This window comes from Chelonoidis abingdonii, chromosome 22 (genome assembly GCF_003597395.2).
Source record: "Chelonoidis abingdonii isolate Lonesome George chromosome 22, CheloAbing_2.0, whole genome shotgun sequence".
Lineage (NCBI taxonomy): Eukaryota > Metazoa > Chordata > Testudines > Testudinidae > Chelonoidis > Chelonoidis abingdonii.
The window spans coordinates 23,439,072-23,451,704 of NC_133790.1; the positions used below are offsets into that span (position 1 = coordinate 23,439,072).

A 12,633-nucleotide genomic window follows, 5' to 3' on the forward strand; every position below is an offset into this window, starting at 1 on the left:
TTGAGAGAGTTGAATCCTAACTCTGCACAATCTTGGATATTATGCAGGGGATCAAGTCATGCCAAGACCACGTGCCTTGCATCTGCAGGTGGTTCAGGTTGGTGCCCCAGCTTGTCCTTAAAGCATCCGTAATAAGCATTATCAGGAGGGAAAGGACAGAAAATGGCACCCCTTTTCTTATGTTCACTAGGTCTAGCCACCAAGTGAACTCTTGCATGACCTGAGGCACTGAATAGCTTTCCGAGATGTCTGGACAGGAAGTATACAGATGTCAGCCACAACTGTAAGGGCTATAGGTGAAGTCTGGCAAGTGGCATATGCATGGATGATGACATGTAGTCTAAAAGTCTCAGACCGTATGCACGGTCTGAGGTAGGCTCTTGCCAATCTGGAGTCAATTAAAGCTCCTCTGAACTCATCTGCAGTGGCATGAGAAACGAGGTTTTCCACGACTTAGAAATCTCATGTTGGAATGTGCCTCAGCCAGTCATCCAGGTATGGGTAGACATGGATTGCTGCCTCCTTAAATTCTCTCCCACCACTGCTAGGCATTTGGTTAATATTCTTGGTGTTGTGGAGAGTCCAAAGGGCAGAACCTTGCATTTTTAATGGTTGGGCCCCACTGTGAATCTTAGATACTTCCACAAAGCCATACATCTGACTCACAAGAAGTATGCATCCTACAAGTTGAGAGCCACGAACTGGTCTTAAGCATAGAACAACAGAATGATGGAGGCATGCTGAACCAAAGACAACACGTATTTGTTGAATTTCCTGAGATCTAGGATAGGCCAAGACTCCTTCTTTTTCAGAATGAGGAAATACTGAAAGTTGAAGCCTCTTGCCTTAAGATCTGATGGAACCTGCTTCATCTAGGAGCCATAGAGGAAAGAGGTCACTTCTGTTAGTAGTTGGCTGTTGTGAGAAGGATCCCTGAAGATCAAGGCAGAGGGCAAAGAGTGGAACTCAGTGGGGTGGCTATGGAACCAGTGTCTTGATCTCCCAAGTCTCAGCAATCCTCACAAGGAACTCCTGGAATGTTTGAGTCATCCTTTGCAGGTGCCGTTGCCATTGGACACCACTTCATCTATCAGCAAAGAGTGGAGACCATTTAGTGGTGAGACAAGGCACTGATATTGCTCAGACCCTGGAACTGGCTCCTCCCAATATTCAAGCATCAGTGGTTTGGCCGGGGATGCTGCGGGGAGAGCGATCTTTCCCTTTTCCTCAGTTCTGGAAGGCTTTGAAGAAGTGTTTAGGTTGAGCTGAAAATTAGTGGGTTGGATACTTGCTGGGTTCTGCCTTGCTGCCACGGTCAGTAAGAGGGAACCAAGACAGGGCTGCAGCCATCCCACCTTTATGCTCTCGGATGAGGCAGCACAGGATGCATACATGGCTCCTGCTATTCCAGTTCTAATCTCGCATATGCATGAGGCACATGCACACCTACAGAGGCATCCACACTGAGACATACTTGAAGAACATTGGGTTAGCAAAAATTGACTCATACAGGGCTCTGACAGGTGTTGCCAATAGGTCTTCTCAGGATATGACTAGATGACCTCTTCCAAGTAAGCAGAGCGCCCTGTGGGAATGTGCCACAATCCTGTCTTATAAAGCAACATGCATTTCAAGGGGAGTTGTGGGGGCAAAAGATATATCTAGCTTCAAGACTAAGCTTGATAAGTTTATGGAGGGATGGTATGATGGGATAGCCTAATTTTGGCAATTAATTCATCTTTGTTTATTAGCAGGTAAATATGCCCAATGGGCTGTGATGGGATGGGATCTGAGTTACTACAGAGAATTCTTTCCTGGGTGCTGACTGGTGAGTCTTGCTCAAATGCTCAGGGTTTAACTGATCGGCATATTTGGGGTTGGGAAGGAATTTTCCACCAGGGCAGATTGGCAGAGGCCCTGGAGGTTTTCACCTTCCTCTGCAGTGTGGGGCACACACGGGTCACTTGCTGGAGGATTCTCTGCACCTTGAGGTCTTTAAACCACGATTTGAGGACTTCAATAACTCAAACGTAGGTTAGGGTTTTGTTACAGGAGTGGGTGGGTGAGATTCTGTGGCCTGCATTGTGCAGTAGGTCAGACTAGATGATCATAATGGTCCCTTCTGACCTTAAAGTCTATGAGTCTGAGTCTATGAGAAGGTCCAGGGAATCTGTATGGATTGCTCACCTGGCTGTGAAGTCTCTGCAGCTCCTCCAGGCTTTGCCTCAGCTTCCCTCTTTCTCCCTCCATTAACTCCCTCAGGGCTCTTGAGTCCTCACTTGTTTGCCTGATCTGTTCTTCTAAGGCATCATCATCACTTCTCCGAGAACTCTGGCAGCAAGAGAGAAACATCTTGCTCAACTTTCATGTATAAGTTACAGTTTGCATTAGTTTTGTACTGATTTGGGGACAGCTCTAAGAAAGTAAGAGGAAAGTGGGAATGTCACTCTGCAAGATTTCTGATGTTACAGTACACGTTCACATACGTTTATACGGTGTCCAGAGGGCTCACAACGCAGCCAGTCACAAATACATCAACTAAGACGAACACACACACAGCCCCTAAGCCTGGGTAGAGAGAACACACACAGGTTACTTACCTTAGCAAAAAGATATACAGACACGCTTCCCACTCTGTAATTCTCTACCCTCATCTCTGAGTACAACCTAGCTCCAATATTTACCTCTTCATACACTTATTCCTAACCAGGTTTCCATGTTTAGGCCTTTATATGTTATCTGCATTCTCCCTTGAACAAATACAATCTTATATTCTTGCTCAACCTTTTATTATTCAATCCCAACTCCTACAGGCATTGAAACTGGTTGGGCCATGGTTCCCATTCATATCTGAGGTTTGCAGGTACACATAGCCTGCTGGCTTATTTCTGGATGTGCCACTCCAGAATGGAGCTGCCTTCAGGTTGGCTGTTTCCTTATGGAGAATACACAAGTCTTGAGGATGAAGCAAATGGAGGGCCAAGATGTGATTTTTGATTTTTTGTGAAAGGCTACATATTTCCCCACTACTTTACTCTGTCATGGAGGTTGTCCTAGTTCCCCAAAGAGAGGATCTGCAGGTCTCCTCCAGCATGATTTCATTCAATCACTTATTAAGTTTCTGAGCTGTGCTGCTATGCTCAGTACTCCCAGGCAAACAGTAGGTGCTATGTTGCTGCAGAAGATTCTCTCTCCCATGCATAGGGGCCACCTCTAGTGGCTTATCACAGGAGTGTTTGTGTCTATAGGGACCTCAATTCTCATGATAACTCTTACCTTGCTTTTCACTCTCACTGATCTCTTTATATCATTGCAGTTTAAAACAGGGTTGAGAGACTTTAATCAGAAATGATGGTGAAAGAACTGAAATACCATGAGAAAGTTTGCAATATTTTCAAGCTGGCTGAAACTAACGCTAACTAGAACTCTTACAAGAAACCCTGATCTCATGAGTTCTCCAGAGTGATTTCCAGACTGGAGAGATTTGGATGAGTATCTGAACAGAACCTTGACACCTTTTGAGGTCATAAGCTTAAATCCCTTGGGTTGGCATGTCTAAATACTGGCCTACTTGTGATATGTGAGATTGCTGGAAATGGGTTGTGCACTCTGATGTCCCATCTTCAAGGCCACAAATTCTGAAAGCCCATAGAATTAAAGATCTAAAATAACCCAGACTTTTCCTTGCCTAGCACCAACACTGACACCGAAAATCCTTCTCTGTGTCCAGCTACCTACCGGGGAGTCTGTGCCATCTAGAACGCTTTGTATCAGCCTCTTCAGCTCATTGAGACCGGCACGTAGACTGCCAGCGGGGACATCTTTGGCTGATGAGGTTTCTGAAGACTCATCCATGGAGGAGTCTGTGGAGACTGCAGAGTCTGCACTGTCATTGCCTCTGAGATGAGAGCAGAGATATCTGACTTGGCAATAGGCCTCCCAGAGCTGCAATCTCAGCTGGAACAAGACAGCATTATATTAGTCCATGGCTACAGGGACCCATGAGATTCTATTCCCTGTAGACTTCCAGGATATGACCATGCCCTGTTAGCTAGAAAAGTCCTTTGATGCACCCTATCCTAGATATAATATTAATGAAAAACAACAAGTACTTATCTAGTGCTTTTCATCTAGAGGTCTCAAAGTATCATTACCTGCATTGCATATATAGGGAAACTGATACAGAGAGGTTACTTGGTTTGCCTAATGATACATGGTGAGTCAGCATAGGAAATTGAGATAGAACCCAGATTTCCTGATTTTACAGCCCAGTGCCATGTCCACTGGATCACACCGTCTCCTTGAACAGCCAGGACGTGTGCGGCCCTTGCTCTTTTCATCTGTGTGCACACGCACATGGATTTTAAGTGTACTTTACAATATTGTCTCCTTAGACTAACCTCACACTTGGTAAGGCAACTCTCATCTTTTCATGTGTTTATACCTGCTCCTGTATTTTCCATACCATGCATCTGATGAAGTGGTTTCTAGCCCAAGAAAGCTTATGCCCAAATAAATGTGTTAATCTCCAAGGTGCCACAAGGTCTCCTCGTTGTTTTTGCTGATAAAGACTAACACAGCTACCACTCTGAAACCTTAATAATATGTGTTAGCAGTGCAGCCCTTTCTCTCTCCTAACTGGTGTGGTTTTGTACCCCTAGTTAAGTTCACATCAGCATGTGCACATGTATTAATGCAGTGCTATATCAGGTTAAAAAAAAGTGTTGGATGATTACAGTGTGGTTTTCAATAGGCTGTGACTGTGGATTTCTTAACTGATATCAATAGCTTTGTGGAATGTGTGGTGTGATTCATTGCCATTTGCACTAGTCTGCCATGCTTTCCAGCTACTAGCCATGAACATGTTTACACGTGTGTTCATATGGTGCACATTTACAAAGGTTCATACGCTTCCCCAGTGTGCAAGGATGATCATACCTGCTCTCTCTCTTGTTCCAGTTCTTCTGCCTCCATGCTCTGCTCAATCTCAGATAGCAGGGATGTGCTGGTTGTGTTGAAACTTTGTAGACTTCTCTCCTCGCTAAGCTCTTCTACCTTTCCCTGGAGCTGCCGACAGGACAGCCGCACCTCCTGGAGCTCCAGCTGACTTTGATGCAGCTTCCAAAGGAAATCAAAGGAAAAAAACAAAACTAGTGAATATGACTGAGGAATAGACAAATCTCTCAGCTCATGAAGGACCTTTGTGGGAGCCCTGAAAAGAGAGTTTCCACACGTGGGAGGAATGGTCTTTGCTGGCTTGTCTAATTTCTAAAGCTTAGCAGTCTAAGACATTATTACCAAAACTTTACTCTCAGCTAAAACTAGACATGGGCTGGGATCTAAAATATACTGAAGACTCAAAATCACTAGGTTAGTTACGGCTAAGATGTATTCTGAAGAATTCTAGAAGGAGCTAAGGAAAAATTAGGTAATTAGACAACAAAGCAACAAGTGAATTAAAAAAAATCACACAACCATTTGTGTTTCAAAGAGATGTAGTTAAACCCTGGTCATTCAAACCCCAGTTAACCAAGATTCACATATCCATTGCATCTAAAATTCAAAGAGAAACATTTCACTAATTTGAAACTCCAGTTATCTGAATATTTCAGATATCACTCAAGGCATTTAAATCAGGGCATATCTGTAGTGAGAGGTACACAACTGAGTAAACAATTATTTACAAAAATATATGTGACAATATACTTGTAAGTGATATAAACGGAAAGTAACACAAATATATTAGGTCTCTTGTTACACTGCTGGTACAAAGTCAAAGCAGTAAACTCTAGCATTGGGTGCAATCACTTTCTACACAAATAACAGGCAGACAGAAATTCAGTGGACACAAGTGTATGGGAGATAATGTACATTAAAGGGAACAGTTTAATCCATCTGTTTACACTGGCAGGTTCTGAATTAGTGGTAGTCTCTAAGGAAAAAGATCTAGGCATCATTGTGGATGGCTTAGTGTACAGCGGTGTTCAAAAAAGCTAAGATACTAGTCTGTACTAAGTAGGTGATAGAGAGAAGTATGAAAAAAATACTATGACACAACGATGGTAAATCCTCACCTTGAATACTGCATTCTGCAATGGTTCCCTCATCTTAAAAAAGACAGCAAAGGTCCAGTGGAAGACAACAAAATTAGTTGGAGGCATGCTGTGGTGGGGGTGGGGTCCAGATGTGACGAGATGAAAAAAGGCTGGGAGTATGTAGTTTGGAAAGGAGAAGAATTCTGATAGATACTATTTTTATAAATACTGTATACTACAAAAAAAGCAGTTGGGATTTCCTATTTAACTCTCTCCCATTACATGAGAACTAGAGGGCACTTGCTGAAATTAAAAAGTGGAAAAATGAATGAAGGAAATATTTTAATGCAATGTATAATTAGCCCATGAAACTTACTTGGGCAAATTGAGGCACATAGCTTAGTAAATTTCAAAATCTGATTAGACTTTTATCTATGAATAAATTACATTAATTAGAATGAAATTATAGAGGCTAGTGAAATGGATAGCTCAGGATGTTAGTAATACCAGAAAGAGTCTTTCACTTCTAGGTCACCAGTTCAAATACGCACCAGGCTGGTAGCAGAGTACTGAGCAGCGCTCAGATTGTAATGACTTTCATCTGCATAAAATGAATTGGTGGGTCTCAGTCCAGCTCCCGGTGAACAGGTGTCCAAATCAAAAACCCACTATCACAGCTCACATTAACTGGCCCCCAAAATGGCAGTCTCACAGCAGAGAGGTCAAGGACCGAATGGGTCAGTGGAGCCTGAACTCCTGGGATGGAGTTCCTCCAAGCCTGGATTGAGGAACAGTGGTAGGGCAGAGTGAGAAATTTTGTTTCCAGGACTGTTGACCCTGAGTTCAGGATGAAATTCTTCCCTTCATCTACTATGGTAGAGCAGGATTCTAGTTAGGTGCATTATAGGGGATTTTGAACCTCCTGCTGAAGGAGCAGCCAAGGTCAGACAGAAAATACCAGGCTAGTTGGACTATCAGTCTGTCTGTGTAGCAGTTCCTATATTCTTATATTCCACAGACTGACAGAGAAAATGGGGAGCTAATTGCCAAAGAATAAAATAGTCGGTATAGTCACAAACCTGCAGTGGGTAGGGTGAGTTGAGAAAAGAAACCATAAAATATCACTCACCACCCAGAAATAGGCCCTATAACACTGACATAGAAACTTGTTCAACATCATTCCAGGAGTAATATTTACTGAGGGGGGATAGCTCAGTGGTTTGAGTATTGGCCTGCTAAATCCAGGGTTATGAGTTCAATCCTTGAGGGGGCAATTTGGGGATTTAGTTGAGGATTGGTCCTGCTTTGAGTAGGGGGTTGAACTAGATGACCTCCTGAGGTCCCTTCCAACCCTGATATTCTATGAAAAGCAGCTGAGAACTCCATAGGTATGGTTTGTGAACCTTTTGAATAGTGACAGATCTGAGGCTGGCTATCATGCTCTGGACCTCTGCCAAAAATAACCATAAGAGGACCTTATTGGAATTAGTCCCAGTAAGAAATCAGCAGAAATGCAACCAGGTTCCTCAACCTCCATTGAAGTACCTGTTTTCCTTGATTAAATGTTCTTACTCCTTGTTCTAATAGTTCATTTTCTCTTCCTTCAGGCTTCTCTGTGAGAGTTCCCATTCTCTGCAGGCCATATCTAGGCACTACCCACTCTGTTGTTCCTCTGTGATCATGAGTCATTTTATTCTTCCCTTTGATCTCCTATCTCCAAATTCCCATTCTCTTAACTGAAGGTCCAATCCCAGATCCCCTCCTTTATCCCTTCTTAGCTTTCAGAGTTCCATTTTCTCTTTCATTTGAGCCTCTCTCTCCACCTCCTGTTCTCCTCACCTGCAGATCCTTATCATGGCTTTGTCTTTCCAGGACCAGCACTCGCTCCTGCAGTTCCTCCACGGTTCCCTGAAGCAGATCATTTTCTTCCATCATGGCACTAAGGCGACACTCCAGCTCCCGCTTCCTATCGGTAAGCATCTTAATCTGAAAGGGAAAGAGAGCTTGAGTTGGGCTCCAGGCTTTGGAAAAAAAAATTTCTTTCACAATGTGGTAAGAGAAAAGCAGCAGGAACCAGAGTATGTCTGTGTCTGCACCTTTATGAGAGAGACTGTGCCTCTTTATGCAACTCAGAGCTTAGGAAGAGGCTGAAAGAAAATGCCTCCCACCAGAAAACTCTGTGGAGCAGAGTGGGAGTGCAGCTCCTGAGACGCTGGAATGTGCGTTGCCAGGCAAATGTAGAGGGAGGGAAGGGGAGAAAACACTGTGTACCTTGGAATTTCCTAAGAGCTACAGTAAAGCATGACCCTGCCCTACCCACCTTCCTAAGGATTTACAGACCATAAAATCTGCAAGAATGTGAAAAGCTAGTTACTCTGCCCAGCTTCACTATGACTCTGTTCCTGGTGTGAGCAAATGTTGGAGTTCCCAGAAAGGGTGTGTGTGTGTGTGTGTGTGTGTGTGTGTGTGTGAGAGAGAGAGAGAACAAGTGTTTGTGTGTGTGTGTGTGTGTGTGTGTGTGTATGTGTGTGTGAGAGAGAGAGAACAAGTGTTGCTATGCCCTTTGTGGGTGATAGGGAGGATAGCATTGTGATCATACAGTTTGTTCTTTGCTGTACGCTTGGTTTGATGATTTCTCAACACAATATAATTTTATGCTTTAAAAAACAGCCTGATGGTTTTGTGCAACAATTACTGATATCTTCCCAACAATTACTTGTTTTAAAATAGATTCAAGCCTTTCAATTGTCCAGTGCAGCAAGCGCAGGTGATGAGGGACAATGTGCCAAGTCCATTCACTTAAAAAGAAGCTGTATATAGGATGATTCAGCACTAATAAAGGCCACTGTTTGTTTAACCAGGAAAGAGAATAAATTTTCCCACCTAGCTATTTATCCAGGTTCTTCTACAGTACCTACCACCATGATACCTGAGTGCTGGGGATATGTTTTGTATGCTGTCCAACGCCATCAGCTGTTCTTCAGCTATGCTCACAGACCTTTCATGCTCCCAGTACTTCCTGGTCAGTTCCTACACTATCTCAGATGGCTTGGTCCAGCAACTCATGTTCCCTAGGCCTATCTGATACCCACTCTCTTAGCTGCTCCCCAGTAGTGTCCCAGGTCCTTTCAGGCCTCTCCGATAGCTTGGGAAATATGTGCAAAGGTCTCTTCAAATCTCCTTTGCAGCTCCTTGATTAACCTGCTGGTTCTCTCCAGGTTTCCCTCTCACCTATTCTGGATGCACTCCTAGCCCCCATTAACACATGCCCTAGATGCCTTAAACTGTCTCAGATATTGGTCTAGCCATTCTGTGGTTGCCTTCTAGACTCTCCTCTAATCCCCCCTGCCTTACTGTTCTCTAGGTCTTCTCCAGTACACCCATGTTAGTTGCTAACTGTCCTCCAGGCTGTCTCTGATATTCTTCCATCTGGCTGCCTTCCAGGCCCAATGTTTATGGTTATGTATGCAGTGTACAGATGGTGCCTCGACATAGATTAACTAGACAATCAGCTGTCCTGGAGAAAGGAGGAATACTGTATTCATCCAGGGGAGTCAAGTGTTTGGAAAGATGAAGGAATATTATGTCAATTTTGTATATCTGCATTTCTCTATTTATAGAACACCTCCTGTACATATTAGGAGATTATTCTTCTATGAGTAATGATTGCTGAGAAGTCTCTTCCCCTGCAAGCATGACTTCAATGTAAGGGATAGAAGGGATGCAACACAGAATAAACAGACAGACTACATTTTACATTAGTACTTGTTATAAAACTCAGTAATGAACACTCTGTGAATAACTGTAAAACAAAACAAAACCCACAACTGTCCTGCAGGCCTTGGGCCAAGGCAAGGGGGGTGAGGGGAAAAAATGGGCTGAAAGTACAAGACAGGAAGGACCTTAACAGGTGGGGCATGCACAGTGATGGTAACAGAGATGCATTCAAAACTCAATCAAAGCATCTGTACTTACTTCAAGGACTTGCTGCTCCACACAAAGGGGAAGAGGATAGGAAGGGAAAAGGAAAAAAGGGGGTAGGGAAGGGAAGAGAAGCAGAAATTTAGGAAAAAAACTCTACTAATCAGTTAAGAAGTAGTAGGATTGTACAATAGGGTTTTTTCCCACTCCTCCAGGGCCTTCATACTCAAATCTCCCATCCTCCCCAGATCACAGAAGGAAGAGGAAACAAATAACATACTGGCCAATATATCCAGAGCTAAAATAAGTATAAAGGACGGCCTCATGTTTCCACACACATCTCAAATGCAGGAGAGGATTTCTGCTTTCTTCTCAGCCATTCAGAACAGCTCCCCCCTCAGAAGTGGAGTGTGTGTTTGGATGTGGCCCACTGGAACATACCCACATTTTGTCTCTAAAAGCTCCTCCTCACTGTCTCCTTTGCTTTACATCTTCCTGACAGGATTATCTTTTAGACAGGGGCTAAAACAAACTGAAACAGGATGGGGCGCTCTCACTGCACCAGTCAGGAAGGAGGAGCTGTGGTTTCCAGCTGACTGTATTTACCCCTGCCTTTAGAACATTATCCATACTTGGAGTTGAATAGCAGGGAATGTCCTCCATTGAGCTCTGAGAGCCATGCTTCTTTCATGACAGTAGCTGTGCCTGTATGACAGTTACCACCTTAAAGAGGGCAAACTTAATGGCCTGTATGTGACTAACACACTTTTGTACATGCAGTGTTGTTGTAGCTGTGTCAGTCCCAGGATATTAGAGAGACAAGGTGGGTGAGGTAGTATCTTCTACTGGACCCACTTCTGTTGGTGAGCGAGACATGCTTTTGAGCTTACACAGAGCTCTTCTTCAGGTGACCTGAACATACTCACGTTTTGGCTCCTCAGAGAGCCACTTCACTGTCTCCTCTGCTTTCCATCTTGCTGATAGCATTAAGTGACCTGAAGAAGAGCTCTGCGTCAGCTCAAAAGTGTGTGTGTCTCATCCACAGAAGTTGGTCCAATAAAAGGTATTACTTCACCCACCCTGTCACACTTGGGTACAGTAACTCAGGCTATTCTCAAAGCAGGGGACAATTCTGCTACTTATATACAGGAGTCCTGTTGGTGTGAAGGAGGAGCATCAGTTAAGAGAGAAATACAGGTGGCCAACTAAGTTAATTATCTCCTTCTGCCCTCTAGCTTGCATTCCTTTTTCTTGCTGGCACAAACTATCACCATTAGGAATTTGGTTTTGTTTACCCAGTTCAGAGGGGTTCATTACATAAGATTTAAAATATCACCGAATACCTTGAGAGAGGTATCAAACCTTAAACTACCATGATCAGAAGGCCACTCACCTCAGCCTGGAGACTTTCGAGTCGTACTATATGTTGACTGGTTGATGAGTTCTTTTCCCGGAAGTCCTCTCGAAGGGTATGGACTTGCATTGAGAGTTGTCTCTCCACCTCTGATGCCTGGAAATAGGAGGCCACACACAATTACCTCGAAATGAGAAACAGGGGCAGGGAAAAATCCGGAAAGTAATCAGCTTCTCCCACCCAAGGTGGATTTTATAAATATGAAGGGAAACCTTTAAACTGATGTTATTTCCCAACAAAGTCTGGAATCACTAAAGAGGGAGGGCACTCTGTGAGCTGGCTAACCCCCCCAGGCAAAGCTGCTGAAGATGCTTGAGTTGCATAGGGTTATAAATCAGTGCAGAAGTCATCCCACACAGCCTCCAATTTAGCAAGCATCTCAAGGATGGGGACAACCAAAGAACACAGCCCACGGCTTTCCTCCATTTCACTTTGCACTACTCCTACTGCATCCAGAGCCTTGTGCTGAGCCTAAGCATTAGTAGACCAAATTTACCTCATTTGCATCTATTTATATTTGGCACCAGGAGAGGAATAGCTTGACAGTGAGGGTAGCCAGAAGTTGACCTCTCTGGGTCAAGCATGTCGTTTCATTATAAGATTTAAAGTGATCTCCGGCACCCCACTCTAAGCCCCGGGCCATCTCTCTACTGGTATGGTTCTAATAATCTTTGCCTTAGGTTTATGGCCTGATAAAGGGGGAGATGGTCCAGGTGCATCTCTGAATGGGGTTTGTTATGCTCTTCCTTTTGGTTTTGTCAGCAAAGATGGCTCCCAGGTTGGTATGATGAGGCTTGAGAATAGTTCCAGAACATTCAATCAGCCATTCCTCAGAGACTACTGCAGAGCTTCAGCTGTAGTAATAGCCACAGAGCAGTCCTACTGCCACTCAGAAATTCAGAATGAATCCTGCACTTGCATAGCCTACTAAAATCATAGACAAGGAAATAGAGCAAAGCCACTTTTTCCAGGTTGGAAAAATATAGTTTAATTGGTTCTCTCAGGATTTCTTGCCTCCCTGTATGTCAAACCTAATTCAAAGAAGCCACTCTCTGACCCCTGTTAATAAGAACCGTAGCACCCAAAGCTCATGCCTATATCTGTCAATAAAAAAGTCCCAAAATTACTTGGGGAACAACCAAAAACAACCAGGGTGGACTGTTAACTTTGCCACGGTTGGTTTGGGGTAAATGGGATTTTTACTATATTAACATACTCCCAAAAGATGAAAAACTATAGTTTAAAATCAACCCTGCTGAGAAA

The 12,633-nt window shown here is 43.7% G+C and overlaps 1 protein-coding gene across 1 annotated transcript in view; it reads right to left on the bottom strand.

The window, feature by feature from the left end:
• BICDL1 (BICD family like cargo adaptor 1) overlaps positions 1–12,633 on the bottom strand; it is a 110,534-nt gene that overhangs the window by 18,056 nt on the left and 79,845 nt on the right. Inside the window, exons 3-7 of the mRNA XM_032777853.2 lie at positions 11,350–11,466; positions 7,875–8,021; positions 4,939–5,118; positions 3,739–3,957; positions 2,188–2,331 (exon numbers count right to left, since the gene is read on the bottom strand). Coding sequence (XP_032633744.1) covers positions 2,188–2,331; positions 3,739–3,957; positions 4,939–5,118; positions 7,875–8,021; positions 11,350–11,466 — 807 coding nt within the window. The remainder of the gene's footprint in view (positions 1–2,187; positions 2,332–3,738; positions 3,958–4,938; positions 5,119–7,874; positions 8,022–11,349; positions 11,467–12,633) is intronic.